The sequence below is a fragment of the Toxorhynchites rutilus genome, chromosome 2 (genome assembly GCF_029784135.1).
Source record: "Toxorhynchites rutilus septentrionalis strain SRP chromosome 2, ASM2978413v1, whole genome shotgun sequence".
Taxonomy (NCBI): Eukaryota; Metazoa; Arthropoda; class Insecta; order Diptera; family Culicidae; genus Toxorhynchites; species Toxorhynchites rutilus.
The window spans coordinates 182,029,539-182,048,467 of NC_073745.1; the positions used below are offsets into that span (position 1 = coordinate 182,029,539).

The 18,929-nt window shown below is 38.6% G+C and overlaps 4 protein-coding genes across 7 annotated transcripts in view; 2 read left to right on the plus strand and 2 right to left on the minus strand.

The window, feature by feature from the left end:
- LOC129764290 (uncharacterized) overlaps positions 1-2,149 on the minus strand; it is a 70,653-nt gene extending 68,504 nt beyond the window's left edge. The window contains exon 1 of the mRNA XM_055763225.1: positions 2,013-2,149. The gene's annotated coding sequence lies outside the window, so the exon portion shown is untranslated. The remainder of the gene's footprint in view (positions 1-2,012) is intronic.
- LOC129764291 (solute carrier family 25 member 35-like) lies at positions 870-18,914 on the plus strand. 4 transcript variants are annotated; one of them, XM_055763228.1, is made up of 4 exons: positions 870-888; positions 17,637-17,715; positions 17,769-17,944; positions 18,000-18,914. In XM_055763228.1, the coding sequence occupies exons 2-4, from the start codon at positions 17,644-17,646 to the stop codon at positions 18,679-18,681; spliced, it is 930 nt and encodes a 309-aa protein (XP_055619203.1). In that variant the 5' UTR covers positions 870-888; positions 17,637-17,643; the 3' UTR covers positions 18,682-18,914. The 4 variants fall into 4 exon arrangements, with proteins under 4 accessions (XP_055619203.1, XP_055619204.1, XP_055619205.1 ...); XM_055763229.1 differs by lacking the exon at positions 870-888 and adding an exon at positions 16,919-17,358; XM_055763230.1 differs by lacking the exon at positions 870-888 and adding an exon at positions 17,369-17,562.
- On the minus strand, positions 1,033-2,663 carry LOC129764292 (uncharacterized). Its single transcript, XM_055763233.1, has 2 exons — positions 2,452-2,663; positions 1,033-2,371 (listed from the first exon to the last, which is right to left on the minus strand). Exons 1-2 carry the CDS (start codon positions 2,531-2,533, stop codon positions 1,485-1,487), a joined length of 969 nt encoding a protein of 322 aa, XP_055619208.1. The 5' UTR covers positions 2,534-2,663; the 3' UTR covers positions 1,033-1,484.
- On the plus strand, positions 12,000-13,582 carry LOC129766472 (jerky protein homolog-like). The gene is made up of 2 exons (XM_055767004.1): positions 12,000-13,096; positions 13,246-13,582. The coding sequence occupies exons 1-2, from the start codon at positions 12,000-12,002 to the stop codon at positions 13,580-13,582; spliced, it is 1,434 nt and encodes a 477-aa protein (XP_055622979.1).
- Positions 18,915-18,929: the final 15 nt, after the last annotated feature.

Genomic DNA, 18,929 nt, shown 5'->3' on the forward strand with positions numbered 1-18,929 from the left:
GCCTAATAAATAAATAAATGGGATAAAAAAAACTGTTTTCCTCATCAACCAATCAGGAGTCGAGTTGCAAGTGGTCCAAGTTTGACAGAAAAAATGGTCCGGAATCGGCCCCCTATTGTCATGTCTCGTCTCAGACTAACACGATGTCGTAGACCTCAACGCCTCCGGTGTCGATTTTCTGACCCTTCAGCAAGTGAACTGCACTTGTCAATGACCATGTCGCTGCTTACATCATCAGCTATCAATGTTTATGACAAGTGGGAGTAGTTGGGACTAGGAGTAAGTCAATGGAGAACAGAACATGATGTCCAACACCTCTTATGTATTACAATATCTCAACTTTTTAACTAAGAATAGCGGTACTCGAAGTCAGGTTGAAGAACATAAACAACACAATTGGAGGAATTCGAGGATATCATGCGCATAGATAAACCCAATCTACCTTCACATTCCAAAAATTCCGTCGAATTTCGAACCAAAATCATTATTTTACTCGCTGTGCCATCTGGTTGTAAATCTAATTAAAATAATGAAAAAATTGACAAATTTTACCAATTTTTCATGTGTTCACCTCAACACGTGATGAGACCACTTGTGCATCATTAATCATAGTAACCTATGAGTTATCAAAAAAAGTTTGACAGCGCTATCAGTTGAACTGCGGAAGTTATTGCGAAAACAGTAAAGCAACTGCGCTCCATGGTTTGTACTGGGTGCTCCGCCCCGTTGCGGTGACTAATTCGTTCCGGAAACGTAAGTCAAGATGCGGAAACGTAAGTCAAGACCAATCGTGTCGGAACAACAAGCTGTATCCCAGAAACAAAGGCTGAAAGTGATGGAGAATGAAAGTTTTCTGGCGAAGGGAAAACGAAATATTTGTGTAACACGGTCAGTAAGATTATGTTTTGTGGGATATTTGCGCCATTAAATTATCTTTTGTAGTATTTTTTATCGCAATTTGAAAATTATCCATTTTTATTGCAAGTGGCCAAAATATTTCAAATCATTTAGGTAATTATTCAAATAGTCTCATTCATTAATTTCATCTATATTACATTTCTATCAATTATTTACAAAATCGAATACATTTTAATTATAACAATAACTGTCGTCCTCAGACAGAAACGGCATTTTTCCTACATTTTAGATTTTTATAACTAAACGCGTTTAAGCGGTCAATATACATATAAAAACTTTTGGTTTAGCATAGTATTACGAATAATAATTATAAAAAAACTACATCATTAGCTCATATGCATTCTCTTTTGAAGGGTCATCTAATACTTGTGTAGTCAATTTATTTGTTGCGTGCGCCTAAGAAGAGCTTAAAAATGCTCAAAAAAATTATTATCAATTCGACTTATTGCGGAATATTTTAAATATTAATTTAATTCAGCTCAGATCACTAAACAAAAATGAGATACATCACATCGCTCCACTAACATATCCGTTCGATGTAAGTGGATATCTTATTATTCTCTCAATTATCTACTAATACTACCGATCGGAAAAAGCGATTCATAACTAGGGGGAAGATCTTTATTTTCCTCTGGTGGAGCTGAAGGGGTCGCTTCATTGGAAGGAATCACTGGTGGATGTAAATCCACATGCAGCTGATCGACAGCAACCATCGAATCACGATTGCTACGACCAGTTCCACTGCTATTGCTGTTGCAATTGTCGATACATCGACGGTGCTTACACAGACACCAAAGACATCCTCCGCAAACTATTGCTGTGGCAAAAAGGGAAACCAATGCACTGAGAAAAATATTTGAAGGATTCACGACAGGTGTCTGAACCGAATCGATCAAACATCCATTTTCATCTGCGCACTCAGGACAATTTATGATGCCATCCCCAAAAAAGTTTTTGCTGATGCAAGAATCATCTTCATCATCCTCACATGGAACATATCCTTCTAAATTGCATCTACCCTTAACTGTAACTATAAGCTGCACCTCAAGAGTATCTTCCAATGTGGGTAGCGGCAACGTCGAGTCTAAATTTACCGTAATCCTCATTCGTCCCAAATCGTCAGAGAAAACTCTAGGTTCATCATCCTCCTTATCGTCGCAGAATTCATATTTCTTTTCGTTGCTTTTCTTCACCACGATGCTATCAATACAGTTTCCACGAGTATTCTTTCGCAATTGAACGTTGGCCACGGTTACATATAATCCCATTCGCGGAGGTGCTTGAATGTAGAACTTACAGTCGGAATATCTTTTGAAACTTGAGGAGTTCCAGCTCTGTCGAAATATCGCTCCTCTTTCGGGATTTGCCAGCAATATAGAATCCGTCTGAGACAGAAAACTATCTAATAATGGAAACCGTCGCATCTTGCAAATATCTTGCTGTACCATATCGTCTGTAATATAATAATTATATTGATATTCAGAAATATACACTCAATGAATCATTCAGGGCAGTTCTATTTTTGGTACTCACAGATCTGGTAAGGAGAGTTTAACGCCTGAATTACATACAGCAATTGCGCTATTACAAATCCTCTGACACACAATACTATCATTTTCGACAAATTAATAATAGAAAATAACTTTAATTGGGGAATAGTGTAATTGTTAATGTATATTTTGAATTTTCATGATAAAAATAGGATTTATTTCCATATTTCACTAAAATCGGTAAATGACAGCACAATAATGATGGTTTTATGTGGTTTAAGGTTGTCATCATTGATCTGTTTTTGAAGAGTTTTAGTCGGATTTTGTTACAGTTCTTTTTTCTCATTTGGATACGCAGTGAAATTCCTTATATCGTTATTTTATTATTTTATATTCTTTCTTTAATCAATATTTTTCATTGAAACGAAATCAAAGCTCTACTCGGAACGATAGTAACTATTCAAATATCAAATACATACCATAGAGATGTATTATTGGTGTACGAGCTGTTCCATCAAAACGCTTTAAAAGAGAAAGCAGCTCACTAGTTTATATTATTGTATAAATTTGATAGAAAAAAAAACAATTCTATTAGTGGTATATCGTTATTTGTATTCTGATGTATAGTAATGCATTAAAATCCGGACACTTAATCGCTCGCGAATAATAACTTCAACTACTAAAAAATATTGACATATCGTAGCATGAAAAATTAGCGTTCCTATAGAATTAGAAGGCTTTCATCTAAGTTATCAATGACAGAATTCAACATCGTGTCGTGATTTTAAACCCGGACACTTTTTTTAATCATGCTTTTAAATTATTTTTTTTTTTAATTTTAAACTTTTACTTTTAAATCCGGACACGTGTTTTCTTTGCATTTCTTTGAGAGAAATTATTTATTAATAGTTGTAGAACTTATTAACGGGTGCGTCATAAGTGGGATTAAATTAAAAGACGTTTGGCACAAATGTTTCTTATTAATTCAATTATTTATTGTATTTTCACAAGATGACCACTACAAGAGATATATATATATATATATATATATATATATATATATATATATATATATATATATATATATATATATATATATATTTCCTCTAACATTTTCGATCTACCCCTGGATAACCAACATCATATCGAGGAAGCAGTTAACCAGCTCAGTGTACTTGTGAAGAATGCTGCGAAGATGAACCCCACCTATGAAGACCCAGAAACACAAAAAACTAATTACTGCCTCCCACATAAAAGCAGCAGTTGCAGAAAAGCGACGACTGGAACGTATCTGGCAAAACAAACGATCGCCAGAATCTAAACATAGGTTACAGGTGCCGCCGTTTAAAATTCCCTCTGGTAAATGGGCCAGGAGTGACGATGAAAAAGCGGTAACTTTTGCAAACCATCTTCAGAAAGTTTTCACCCCGAATCAATCGGGATCAAATCAAGAAACGCTCGAATTTTCTGGTGCTACAAACCGAAACAAAATGGAATTCAAACATCGGCTGGTGAGACATGTTATCAAAAATCATATCAATGTGAAAAAGTCACCCGGTATCGACCACATCAACGGAAATATGATCAAGGAACTACCTGATATAGCAATTAAACATCTCACGAGAATTTTCAACGCAATGACCTATATAGGATATTTCCCACAAGCATAGAAAATTTCGACCATCATTATGATTCCTAAGCCAGGTAAAGACGCACAGAAAGTGGAATCTTATAAACCTATCAGCATCCTTCCAATCTTCTCAAAAGTGTTCGAAAAAATTATCCTAATAAAATCAGCGCCCGAGATTGAAAGATTAATCCTGAATCACCAATTCGGATTCCGAGCAAAACATGGCACTATTAAACAAGTGCACCGATTGATAGAATAAATTCGTAAAGTATATGAAGGCCGCGGATATTGCTCAGCGCTTTCTCTTGATGTAGCTCAAGCATTAGATAAAGTCTGACACGAAGGACTGCTCTATAAAATTAAAAATATGCTACCACAAGTATATGAAATAATGCGTTCTTACCTACTGGGAAGAAAGTTTCATGTTCGGCATAACCAAACACTATCGCCAGAGCGAGAAATTTATGCTGGCGTTCCTCAGGGCAGTGTTCTTGGATCAATTCGCTATCTGATCTACACAGCTGATCTCCCGACCGCGCGGAACTTAATGATTACAACATTCGCAGATGACACTGCTATTCTCAGCAGTCACAAAAACAGAACAATTCTCGCGTAATTTTTGAAAAGGTCCTATGTAACATTCACATCAACTCGAGAAAAACGAAGTTGAAGATCGGAACATTGTTCCGCGAATTGTTTCAAAAGGAATCGATCTTTATCACTACTTTTACCACTAGCAGTCAATAATAACTCCGCGAAACCAATCGTATCTGTTGTTATGTGATTTTAGTTTGATATTGAAACCTCCGAGCGAAAAATGTTATATTGGACGTTTTGACTGACCGCTTCGTACATTGGACAAATTACGTTGTACGATGACAATTTGCAAATAACTACTGAACAACGCTTCAAATACTTGCATTTCGTGCTAAAAGCAGATCATTATTGTTATAACTCGTTGAATTGCACTAAAAACAATATCAACACCCGAAAATAACAAAAACTCAAAATGTCCGAAGTGCGACTTCGTGTTGTTTTGATTGCTTTGTTACTTCGGACGTATCGAGCGTCAGAGGAAAGAGGCGTCCGAAATAATAGTCGAGTGCTTAAAATTCGAATCTGTACATTGGACATTTTTTGTATCGGTAATAAACGCGAGAATTGCGTCACGGGATCTCCAGGAATATAACGGTCGTGGAAAAGTGGCTTCAAAAATGGAGAATTAAAGTAAATGAAACAAGATGTGTCCACGTTACGTTCACGCTTAATCAGAACACATGCCCACAAATCAAGTTCAATGGATCTGCAGTGCCTAAATCGAATGAAATTAAATATCTCGGTGTACACCTAGACCGCCGTCTAACTTGGAAGAAACACATAGAAGCAAAGAAAATGCAATTGAAATTGCGAGCAAATCAAATACATTGGCTAATCGGGAGGAAATCGAAATTGAAACTAGAGTTCAAACTACTTCTATACAAATCCATGCTGAAGCCTTTTTGGCATTATGGCTGTCAACTTTGGCAAACAGCTTCTGCAAGTAATATCGAAATCATCGAAAGAGTACAAAATAAACTGCTAAGACAAATTACTGGCGCCCCTTGGTACATCAGCAATAGTGTCATACATCGAGACTTAGGGATGGCGACGGTTAAAGAAGAACTTCATAAAACGAGGAGGAAATATGCGAAAAAGGTGAAAAAAATGGGTGGGTTATATCTATGATATAACCGCAAGGTTGACGTGGAACTACCTTAGCTTAGCAATCATTCGTTTGTATTGACTAAATTCACAACAGTTTCCAAATTCAATTGAGTTCAATATATTTGCTCTGTGAGTGAAAAAAATGAACAAATGTCATGTAAAGTCAATTCATTTATTGTGATTGATTGTTCTTCGTTACAAGTAAATTTAATGACGGACCTTTTACGTTTGGTATGATGACTAGAACAAAATATATGTACGGAAGAATTATCAAACGTTTGACCAGCCTAAGGCTGAAAATCTTTCCAATAAAGACAAAAAAAAATTATCAAACGATTATTTTATTTTACATTTCCCTCTGAAGTTTACATCCCAAAAGTGTACATACTTCTCGAATCTCGAATTTGCTTGAAACTGGGAAGTTCATTCGCTTCTAGTGTCTGCACGATTTTCCCAGGTTCCTAAGTTTAGAAGATCATGTTAGGACAGACATATTCCACTCTGCACAAAGGCAAGCGAGGACAAAAGTACTCGCAGTTTGCATTTATTTGCAGAGCCGATTTCCTCGGTTTTGAAGTCTGTGTTAGGGAAACACATTTCAATCGGAACAAAAATACCCCCGATTTGTATGAATTCGCAATGCCGATTTCCCCACGCTCCATGGATTTGAAGTCATGACATTCCAGTCGGAACAAAAATACCCCCGACTTGCATGAATTTGAAATACCGACTTCTTCAAGCACCTTGGTTTAGAAATCTCTATTAGGGGACACATTTCGGTGGGAACAAAAGCTCCCCCTACTTTCGTGTGTTTGCAATGCCAAATTCGCTGCTTGGTTTTAAAGTCTGTGTTAGGGAACATTTTTCGATGAGAACAAAAGTCCCCCTACTTTCTTGTATTTGCAATGCCGATTTCCCCAAGGCTGCTTGGTTTTGATGGCTGTGTTAGGGAAACCGTTAATCGGGCCAATCAAAACGATGCAGTTAGGGCGTTTAGATAACGCCTAATATTTTACAGTTATTCAATTGTTTATCTAATGAAAAACAAAATTTAGTTAGTTGCGATAGATGCGTAGAAATATTCCCTATCAATTGATGCAAACATCTCTCCTATCCAGTACGAAATGTTCGAGCTATAAGCATTCGAAATCTTTCATTTTTTCCTGCATGTTCTGTGTTTAGGTTTTCATTTTACCCTCCATATATTTCGGTTAGACGTAGTCCCACGTCAAAATACATTCATGTGAAAGAGTTTATTTCGATGTTTTCTATCCATATAACACTGTGACCAAATATTTTTCAATCAAGTGCTATTAACAGATGGTTATCGAGTTAGCATTAGCCACTGGTAGGCTTCCAGTATCGAGGAAAATGTGAAAATATCTTTTTAGTTTATTTTAATGTTTTCTATCCATGTAACACTGTGACCAAATACATTTGGTTTTGTGATTTTTCAATCAATCGCAATTAACAGGATAGCTTCTGAAGATTATTCTTCTCCATCAGTAGGATATTTCCGTATCCAATATTGTATGCGCCCGCAATCGATTATTGCTCTGTCGCCGAAAGTTCCGAGCTCAGAGAGTTCATTCCCCTCTAGTTTGCCTTCCAAATTGCCATCGTAAACCACGCCCTCTCTCAATTCAATAACGCAAAAAAAGCATACTTAAGCAATATTCTGATGGTGAGACGCATTCATTTTTCGTGAGGTCATCGACAAGACAACATCGTTGATGAGGGTGCTGGACGGCGAAGGATCGAGATCTGCCCTGAAACGCAAGCAGTTTGTTTGAAACTGTGAGGGAGCACAGAGAAGCCGATCCTTCAGGAGAAGAGAAGGTGACCATCGAAGCAGCCGCTACACATACACATACACGCACGGAATTCTTTCCGTTTGGATGCCGTTCAGCATCGAGAAAGATCCGGAAAATAATCTGCCAGTTCCTCTAGGAATTTAAAAATACATTCATGTGAAAGAGTTTATTTGAATGTTTTCTATCCATGTAACACTGTGACCAAATATGTTTCAATCAAGTGCTATTAACAGATGGTTATCGAGTTAGCATTAACCACTGGTGGACTTCCAGTATCGAGGAAAATGTGGAAATATCTAATCGTTACTGAAAATAATCTGCCAGTTCCTCAGGGAATTTAAAATTACATTCATGTGAAAGAGTTCATTTTAATGTTTTCTATCCATGTAACACTGTGACCAAATACATTTGGTTTTGTGATTTTTCAATCAATCGCAATTAACAGGATAGCTTCTGAAGATTATTCTTCCCCATCAGTAGAATATTTCCGTATCCAATATTGGATGCATAAAAACTTGTGCCTCCAACGTAACGCTCTCGTTTTCGACGTTCTCCAAATATTCATTCATTCAGAATGAATTCTGATTCAACTTCAAACAAATGATCTCTAAATCAACGATAGTCGTACGTCACCCTTGCGGTTATACCATAGATATAACCCACTTCCTGTTTTTTCCTTTGTTCACGGAGACTTTAAATCCTACGAATTCCCCTCCGTTGGTCGTCGATAAGTTGCTCGTCATTGAGAGCTCTGTTCGGAAAAGCACTCAAATGCACAGAACAAATGTATGGGAAAAGTACACTTAAAGTTTTCATGAATTTTAACCATTGACTAATCAGGGGATTCTATTGTATGGCATATTAAACAAATCTTACGGAATTTCCGATTCGTTTAGTATGTAAATCGCCAAAATCCGTTCGCTGCAAAAATAGTTATTAACGTTAACTTTATTTCATAAAAACGTGACCTGTTTTCTGATTTGACACCCTTAATGAAAGACGTAGTTCTACGTCAAAAACTTGGGCGGTAGAGGGTTAATCGTTTGTGTTCTTACCGATGTGTTCACACCAGGCTGACATGTCGTGAGCGAGGTTTTGGCGTGTTGCTGGCGTGCAAGCGAAAACACTTCACGCCGGCGATATTTGTACCTCTCCACTCCTTTCTTACATATGTTTGTATGTAGTAGTGACAAAATTTAAAAGTGCGCGCATGTGAGAGGAGGGTTGTGAAAAGTAAATACATGCCTTAATTTTGATTTTTTTTTATTTCCATTTTATTCACTACGAAGATATTTAATTTTGTGAAGACATTTCAAAAGAAACAGCTAAGAAAAAAAAGCGGTATCATGAAAGTTAATGCAAACTATATGCAGGAATGTGGCAACTTACCTAAGCCGCAGTTTTTTGAATCAAAGTCTTCATATTACGGAAGGATATTAGAAATAAAAAAGAGAAAATTCGAAAATAACAGAAACGCATATGTATGTTTCGGTGTGAAAATCATCATTTAGATCAATTTTACAGATCTGAATGATAAAATATAAACACTCTTGATATATATTCGTTAGTTTTACTAATCAAAATATTATCTAGAAATGAATGATATGGCAGAACAATGTTTGCCGTGTCAGCTAGTTATATATTAGGCTGTCAAAAAAGTCCTGCGGTATTTCCGCGAGGTGTCGTTGTAAGCGCGTAGTTCTAGTTGTATTCATTGTATCGAGTCATACTATAGCTTGTTGGAAAGGTTTAGTGTATAGATCACGTTGGCCATGCTTCACTGTCAATTTTTCGTAAATATGGAAAAATGTCGTCGAACGAAAAAGAGCGTCGTGAATTAATCCTGTGCACTCATTTCGAGAATCCAGAGTTGTCACATCGGGACATCGGTAAGATGCTGGGAATCGTCCAATCCACGGTCAGCAGAATACTAAAACGGCAAAAATGGATGCTCCGTCAGTGAAAAAGATCACAAGCGCGTAGTTAAGCAGTTTAGACGTGATCCGAGAAGTTCGGTCCGGGATGTCGCCAATAAGCTAAATTTGTTAAGTTCATTCGTCCAGCGGACCAAGCAGCGGGAGGGCCTGCGTACATACAAGGTTCAGAAGGCTCCTAACCGCGACGAAAGGCAAAACATGGTGGGGAAAACGCGAGTCCGGAAGCTGTACACCGAAATGCTGACGAAGCCGCATTGCCTGGTAATGGACGACGAAACCTACCTCAAAGCGGACTTTCGTCAGCTGCCGGGCCTGTTGTTCTTCTTCGCAGAGGACAAATTCAGCGTTCCGGAGGAGATTCGCAAGCAGAAACTATCCAAGTTTGCCAAAAAGTACATGGTGTGGCAAGCGATCTGCTCTTGCGGAAAGCGGAGCGCCCCCTTCGTGATGACCGGCACGGTAAACGGGCAGGTTTACCTTAAGGAGTGCCTACAGAAGCGCTTACTACCACTATTGAAGCAGCACGAGGGCCCGACCATCTTCTGCATCGTTTTAAGCAGCGGTTTGGATTGCGCGTGAAAGCCGTAACAGGCGGAGCGCCCCCTTCGTGATGACCGGCACGGTAAACGGGCAGGTTTACCTTAAGGAGTGCCTACAGAAGCGCTTACTACCACTATTGAAGCAGCACGAGGGCCCGACCATCTTCTGGCCGGATCTCGCTTCGTGCCACTATTCAAAGGACGTGTTGGAGTGGTACGAAGCAAACGGGGTCACCTTCGTGCCAAAGGAAATGAACCCGCCCAACGCGCCGGAGCTTCGCCCAATAGAGAAATATTGGGCGATTATGAAGCAGGCCCTCCGGAAGAACCCAAAAGTTGTCAAATCAGAGGCGGACTTCAAGAGAAAATGGATTTCTGTTCAAAAAAAAACTACAACCTGACGTTGTACAGAACCTTATGGACGGGGTAAAGAGGAAGGTGCGAGCATACGGGCTTGGGCTCGAAGTATGAATAAAAAGAAAATGCCAAAAGTTGTTTAATAGTTTTTATTTTACTGTCTAAAATTTTCAACAGGATCGGTCTACTGGGCGAATTTCTACAGCGTTTTTTCCGTGATGGCAAAGGCAAAAATGCATCTCAAGCTGCCAATAATATTTGTGCAGTTTATGGACCCGATACAGTTTCCATTTCCACCGCACAACGAAGGTTTCAACGTTTTCGTTCTGGTGTAGAGATCGTCGAAGATGCGCCACGCTCCGGAAGGCCTGTCGTCGAAAATTGCGACAAAATCGCTGAATTAGCCGAGAAAGACCGGCATAGTAGCAGCCGTAGCATCGGCCAAGAGCTGGGGATAAGTCATCAAACCGTTATTAACCATTTGAAGAAACTTGGATTCACAAAGAAGCTCGATGTATGGGTGCCACACACGTTGACGCAAAAAACATCTTTGACCGTATCGACGCATGTGAATCGCTGCTGAATCGCAACAAAATCGACCCGTTTCTGAAGCGGATGGTGACTGGCGATGAAAAGTGGGTCACTTACGACAAAGTGAAGCGCAAACGGTCGTGGTCGAAGCCCGCTGAAGCGGCTCAGACGGTGGCCAAGCCCTCATTAACGGCCAGGAAGGTTCTGCTGTGTGTTTGGTGGGATTGTCAAGGAATAATCTATTATGAGCTGCTTCCCTATGGCCAAACGCTCAATTCGGACCTGTACTGCCAACAACTGGACCGCTTGAAGGTAGCACTCATGAAGAAGAGGCCATCTTTGATAAACAGAGGCCGCATTGTCTTCCATCAGGACAACGCCAGGCCACACACTTCTTTGGTGACGCGCCAGAAGCTCCAGAAGCTCGGATGGGAGGTTCTTTTGCATCCGCCGTATAGTCCGGACCTTGCACCAAGTGACTACCACCTGTTTTTGTCCATGGCGAACGAGCTAGGTAGTCAGAAGTTAGCCACAACAGAGGCCTGTGAAAATTGGCTATCCGAGTTTTTTGCCAATAAGGAAGCGAGCTTCTATAACAGGGGTATTATGAAGTTGGCATCTCGTTGGGAACAAGTCATCGAACAAAACGGCGCATATTTGACTTAAAACAGATGATTGTAACTAGTTTTATGAACAAATGAAAATTCAAAAAAACATACCGCAGGACTTTTTTGACAGCCTAATATATATATATATATATATATATATATATATATATATATATATATATATATATATATATATATATATCGAATTTCACTCGTTGCACTAAGCTCTTAGCCCAATTTGTGAAAGACTTTCACTCGTTGGGCTGAACTGTCAAAGTCGAAAATCGATCGAGGGTCACACCGATTGTTTGTTGTTATGGGAAACGCAGAAAAGTTTTCACACCACTGACATTTATTTCATTCGTGGTTGAGTTTCGTTCTAGGTTGGATTAATTGGTAAGTTCTTAATGAAGTTTGATATTAAAATTAGCGTAGATTTAATATACGTTCATTTCGATCGCCAGGCTCAAAATGGATGGTTTGCAAGGATCCAGTACGAACGTTAACCGGAAACGGAGGAGCAATTTCCTGACGCTGGTGGAGAAGGTTCGCATAATTGAAGATTTTGAAGCAGGAGGTGGTACGCATGACTTTCTTGGGAAGAAGTACAGCGTAGGATCTTCTACGGTCACGAGAATAATCCAAAAGAAAGAAGCAATTCGTGAGGCGGTGGACAAGTTCAAGGAATATGGCGTAAATAATCGAAAAACATTGAAAGAGCAGACGTTCCCTTTGCTGGAAGAAGCTCTTTACATCTGGATTTTACAGCAGCGGCAGTCCAACATTTTGTTGACAGTGGATATTCTTAAAGCAAAGGCGGAGCTGCTGTTTAAGATGTTCCAGGACCGGGGGCTCTATGCGGTGCACGGTTTTTCTGCTTCGGATGGCTGGATGCATCGTTTTAAGCAGCGGTTTGGATTGCGCGTGAAAGCCGTAACAGGAGAAAAGGCATCGGTAAACGTTGAAGCGTACCTAAATTTCAAGAAGGTTCTACAGAAGAAGATTCAGGAAATGCAGCTATCACTATCCCACGTCTTTAATGCAGATGAATCTGCCTTGTTCATCAAGCTCCTAGCCACACGCTCTGTCGTTACCTGTGATGAGACCGTGGCAAGCGGACGGAAGCAGAACAAGACAAGGTATACGTTTATGCCTTGCTCCAACATAGATGGTTCCCTAAAGCTTCCGTTGTATTTCATTTGCACTGCTGCAAAACCACGAGGAATCAACATCGAAGAACTTCCCGTTTCATATAATCATTCCAAAAAGGCTTGGATGACCAGACTGTTGTTCCGTCAATGGTTCCACGAAGAGTTTGTCCCCGCTGTTCGAAAATTTTCGGCCGAGAGAGGATTGGAGCCAAAGGCATTGCTGGTTCTTGATAATTGCACCAGTCATTATGACGTTGACGAATCTCTACAGAGTGACGATGGACTGATTCAAGTGATCTACCTCCCACCAAATGTAACTGCTGAATGCCAGCCGATGGACCAAGCGGTCATCAATGCAATCAAGCGAAAGTATAAAAGAAAACTGCTCGCATTAATTCTGGAAAACGAACACTTAAGGTAAATTTCCAAATATTAAACATTAAATTTTTGTAATTAATTCCAAATATAAACACATAACTATGCGCACGATAGTTTTTCGTCTGTGCTTTTTCAAAATTTAAATTCAAATTCTAATTGAGGTTTTATTTATGTACTTTCCTCTTTAGTTTCGAAGAACGATTGAAGAAGATTAATCTTCAACAGTGTATTTCGTGGTTGGCAACCTCTTGGGAGGAGATATCTGACAAAACTATACGTAATTCGTGGAAGAAATTGATCGATGGTTTGCCGGAGGTTAATGTAGACTCGAAAGCGGCCGATGATGACTTAAAAGCGCTTGTGTCCAGGATTGACAGTTTGGCAGGAACAAAAACATCTGAGCAAGATATTGATCTGTGGATCAAAGATCAGGTGTATGATGCTGATCATAATCCAGATTGGGTAACCAGTGAAGTGTTCTCTGATGACGAGATTTTGTCATCAGTTCTCAAGGAATCAACCTGAAATGCAAGAAGAATGGTTGGTAGACACAGAAGATGGAAGTAATTCGTTTGATACTTCCATTACTAGTACCGGAGATCCTGATTTTGGCGATGCAATCAAGTCAATTGATTGCCTAGTTCGCTATATGAAGCATGATGTTGCAGAAGTATGCCGTTTGAACGCGCTACGTTCGAAAATCACTGAAGTTGAATGGCTAAAACGAGCATGTTGAAGAACTCTACCATTTTGTTGAAAATGAATTTACGTGGTTTGTTTAATTTTGTTTGAAACGTTTAAAATAAATATTGTTTTTGTTGAATAATATTCGATTTTATTTATTTCAATGATTCATTTAAAATTTATTTTAAACCTAAAAACACCATCCACGAGCCCCTCGAACAAAATTTTACGTTGTCAGAATTGACGTTTGTCTTCGATTTAGTTGGGCTATAGCCCAACGAACGGGAGCCCAACTAAAGATAGCCCAACGAGTGAAATTCAACTGTATATATATATATATATATATATATATATATATATATATATATATATATATATATATATATATATATATATATATATATATATATATATATTTTCGTACCATGTTAAAACATCTGAAAAAATCACCTGGCATCCATGATTGAAACTCAACGAACGCTGAAATCGAAATATCAACAGCAATTGAACGAAAAGGTTGCCGACACAAATCGCGCGCGACTCGACCTAAGACAAGACGTGACAACTGGCTTCTCACTCTTCTTTCTGCATTTTCGTCAACCAAGTGCTAGATAACAGGGAGCTGAGCCACGCGAGATGTGAAGGTTGCCAAATGTTATAAAATTTCGGAAGAGAAACATGTGTTCTTCGTATCATGTATTATTTGAGCTGTACAATTTTTCATATTAATTATAAAATCGGGTGTCATATTTTAAACAGTTAGTATTTTCCTGTTATTTTGGTATCCAAAACAAATTTAAATACAGAGAAAGCAAAAAGAAATAGAAAACGTAGATTTGATAACAGGAGTATGATATGTTGAAATACATGAATTGAATGAAAATTAACTTCTCCGTATCGAATTAATGTTCAATGTGAATGGAAAACTTTGTTTTCTTCATATGATAAAATAATCCCTTACAAAAATGGTATCTGAAGATAATTTTATATTATAATAAATTTTAATAAGAATATCGGAAAGTGTATAGAAAATGGGTTAAGTTATGGTAAGAAAGACGTGCTTCAAGTAAATAAACAACGTCAAGTAAAAATTTTCATTCAGATTTTGACAAATTTAAAACTACCTTCGGGCCGGCTAATCTGATGTGGTGAGAGTAGTAAGCCTTGTTAAAAACTAATTTTGTTTCCAGGTGTCAACATTGTATAGTTGTCATCGCGGATACACTTCATTTCGTTTTCACCGTGCAGTGTATACGGAAATAAGGCCTTATAATTGAACTCCGACATCATTCAAAAACTAACAGTACTGTACAATGTTTCCCTCTCTTCGGGAACTGAACACAGGACGTAACAGAAACGAAAATATACAAAGAATCCATAATAGAAATTTTCGCTAAATTTAAATATGAATGCAACTATTAGTCAATTTTGAATATATTTGGCAATACTGTGAAAATGTTGGAAATCCCATTTTAGTATATTTCTCGCGTAACTTCTGAAAAGGTACTATGTAACATTCACATCGACTCGAGAAAAACGAAGTTAAAGACCGGAACATTGTTCCGCGAATTGTTTCAAAAGGAATCGATTTTTATCACTACTTTTACCACTAGCAGCCAATAATAACTTTGAAAAACCAATCGTGACTGTTGTAATGTGATTTTAGTTTGAAATTGAAGCCTCCGAGCGAAAAATGTTACATTGGACGTTTTGACTGACGGCTTTGTATATTGGACGAATTACGTTGCACAATGAAAATTTGAAAATAACTACTGAACAACGATCATAACACTAGCACTTCGTGCTAAAAGCAGATCTTTATTGTTATCACTCGTAGAACAGCACTACAAACGATATCTACACCCGAAAATAACACAAACTCAAAATGTCCAAAGTGCGACTTCGTGTTGTTTTGATTGCTTTGTTACTTCGGACGTATCGAGCGTCAGAGGAGAGTGGCGTCCGAAGTAACAGTTGAGTGCTTAAAATTAGAATCTGTACATTGGACATATTTTGTATCGGTAATAAAAAGGTGAAAAGGATAGATACTTGAACGGTTGTTTTCGCAATGCGTTCAATGATTGAGAGCTAATGGTGTGCATCCATAAACTCGATTTGTTTACATTTGTTACTTAGGACCTTTTCAAAAGTTACGCGAGATTTATCTTTGTCAACTGTTTTCCTCATCAACCAATCAGGAGTCGAGTTGCAAGTGGTCCGAGTTTGACAGAAAAAGTGATCCGGAATCGGCCCCCTATTGTCATGTCTCGTCTATATCTATCTATCTATCTATCGTTGAATCGAAAAAGTTGGTCCGACCTAAGTTGCCAGTTGCCTAGTGTGTATGTTCCCATTTGATTACACATGCTCTCAACTTTTTTGACATATTCGTTAAGTTGCTTTCCAACTTAGGTTGCCTAGTGTGTAGATGACCTTAGTGTTGAGTTGGAGATCCGATTGGCATCGGCAACATAGATCGGGTTGCCTAATATGTAGATGGCCTTACTGTAATACTATTAGGCTGATGTCATATTAGGCGGATTCCGCGAGTAAACCGCAGTGGAGGATCTACAGTGTATTGTGAATGAGCCATGTCACACAGAGCGGGGCGGTTTTGAAAGCAAATTTATACCGAGAAAAAAACCGTCGCGATATACGCGGCGGCGAATCCGCCTAATGTGACATCAGCCTTAGAGCCCCCGCATACTGCAGACTTTCTGTCAACCAACAGTTTGGTCGGGTCGGCCCTCTGGTACAAAAACCAACCCAACTGAATCGGCGTAATGCGCTCACATGCATACCTCTCCGTACTGATTAAGAAGCCAACCAAACTATCGACCGACAAATCAGTCTGCAGTCTACGGGGGCTCTTACTCCTATATCGGTAAAACTCATTACTAATTTGTCTGAGTGTATAACTTCTGATTTCTCGCGTAACTTTTGAAAAGGTCCTAAGTAACAAATGTAAACAAATCGAGTTAATGGATGCATACTATTAGTGCTCAATCATTGAATGCAATGCGAAAACAACCGTTCAAGTATCTATCCTTTTCACCTTTTTATTACCGATACAAAAAATGTCCAATGTACAGATTCGAATTTTAAGCACTCCACTATTATTTCGGACGCCTCTTTCCTCTGACGCTCGATACGTCCGAAGTAACAAAGCAATCAAAACAACACGAAGTCGCACTTCGGACATTTTGAGTTTTTGTTATTTTCGGGTGTTGATATCGTTTTTAGGGCAATTCAACGAGTTATAACAATAATGATCTGCTTTTAGCACGAAATGCAAGTATTTGAAGCGTTGTTCAGTAGTTATTTGCAAATTGTCATCGTACAACGTAATTTGTCCAATGTACGAAGCGGACAGTAAAAACGTCCAATGTAACATTTTTCGCTCGGAGGTTTCAATATCAAACTAAAATCACATAACAACAGATACGATTGGTTTCGCAGAGTTATTATTGACTGCTAGTGGTAAAAGTAGTGATAAAGATAGATTCCTTTTGAAACAATTCGCGGAACAATGTTCCGATCTTCAACTTCGTTTTTCTCGAGTTGATGTGAATGTTACATAGGACCTTTTCAAAAATTACGCGAGATTTCACCAAAAGGTAGGTTGGAAAACGGTACGAGTGAAGAAAATGTAAATAAACAGAACTCGAATCAGCTGATTTGTTCATAATGGTAAAATGTCTCAATGTGAAATATGATTTCGACATTTGATAGCCGATACGGGATGTGAGACGTTATTGCATAATGTTTTATAAGTGTTGCTACCGCACAAAAAAAAAGTATTGTATCGTCTTCAACAAATAGTATGAAATAAGCTAAAAATTTGAAGTGAGTTTGTAATGTTTTTTTTCCTTACCGCGTCTTTTATTTATCGAAGACAAGTGATGGACGGTACGGACTTCCTGCTGGGAGGAATTGCCTCTATGGGTGCTACTGTATTTACAAATCCATTGGAGGTATGTACTTTCATTTTAAAACATGAATATACATTACTAATAGCTAATTAAAGGTGGTCAAAACGCGTATGCAGCTACAAGGAGAACTTGCTTCTAAAGGGACCTATGTGAGACCTTACCGAAGTGTTAGCGATGCATTCGTCACCATCGTTAAGAACGATGGTTTCTTGGCTCTGCAGAAAGGTCTAACACCGTCTCTATGTTTTCAATTTATAATAAATGCGGTAAGGTATGCATTCAGTACACATAACGAGTGAAAAATGCTGTCCTTTTTTCGTTTGTAGACTAGGTGTTTACAACACAGCGCTTGAGAATGGTCTCACAAGAGATGCTGATGGAAAACAATCAATATGGAAAAGTGCCTTTTGGGGAGGAACCGGTGGTTTTGTGGGATCTGCGTTGGCAAGTCCATTCTTCATGCTTCGAACACACTTGCAATCGAAAGCAACCGCACAGATTGCTGTTGGTTTCCAACACAAACACACTGGTTTGCTGAGTGCCTTACGAGAGATATTTCAGAAATACGGGGTCAAAGGGCTGTATCGAGGAGTAGCGGTCACAATGCCACGTGCTATGTTGGGTAGTGGAGGGCAACTGGCCGGTTTTGGCTACACAAAAGACATGCTAACAAGAAATCCTCTCTATCCGGGCCAATCCGAACGTATAGTATCTGTCCTTTCCGGGATAGCAGCTGGGACAGTTATGGCTGTTACGATGACACCACCGGACGTGGTTGCTACTCGTTTGTACAATCAGGGTATAGACGGTAGTGGCAAAGGTATCTACTACAGTGGCGTTATAGATTGTTTCGTCAAAATACTTCGAACCGAGGGCGTTGCTGGTTTATACAAAGGCTTTTGGCCACATTATGTCCGTATAGGTCCTCATTCGATGCTTGTATTGATGTTTTATGATGAACTGAAGTCCGTGAGAAGAAATTATTATTCCAGGCAAGCTAAACTGTGATATTTAAACTTGAATGCACAATAAATTATAGGAGAACGATAGTGGAATGTATCAATTAGTTTGTTTATTTGTTACGTTTAAGTTTGAAAGAGGCTTTCTTAAATATATCATATTGTTGAAATTATAACCCATAACTTGTATAGTTTGGAATTAGTATGTAATACTTAAAGATTCTCTGCTGTACTGTACTTAATTTCTCTTCCTAATAAAACCTGTTACAACACGGACGTACATTACTTTTACTGAGC

What these genes read in the sequence shown, in the direction of transcription:
- LOC129764291 (XM_055763229.1), top strand. Translation starts at nt 17,312, where the DNA reads ATGTTACATAGGACCTTTTCAAAAATTACGCGAGATTTCACCAAAAG. An exon ending in ACGCGAGATTTCACCAAAAG is followed by an intron (nt 17,359 to 17,636) that starts GTAGGTTGGAAA and finishes TATTTATCGAAG; the next exon opens with ACAAGTGATGGACGGTACGG. An exon ending in TTTATAATAAATGCGGTAAG is followed by an intron (nt 17,945 to 17,999) that starts GTATGCATTCAG and finishes TTTCGTTTGTAG; the next exon opens with ACTAGGTGTTTACAACACAG.
- LOC129766472 (XM_055767004.1), top strand. Translation starts at nt 12,000, where the DNA reads ATGGATGGTTTGCAAGGATCCAGTACGAACGTTAACCGGAAACGGAGG. An exon ending in CTGGAAAACGAACACTTAAG is followed by an intron (nt 13,097 to 13,245) that starts GTAAATTTCCAA and finishes TTTCCTCTTTAG; the next exon opens with TTTCGAAGAACGATTGAAGA.
- LOC129764292 (XM_055763233.1), bottom strand. Translation starts at nt 2,533, where the DNA reads ATGATAGTATTGTGTGTCAGAGGATTTGTAATAGCGCAATTGCTGTAT. An exon ending in AAACTCTCCTTACCAGATCT is followed by an intron (nt 2,372 to 2,451) that starts GTGAGTACCAAA and finishes ATTATATTACAG; the next exon opens with ACGATATGGTACAGCAAGAT.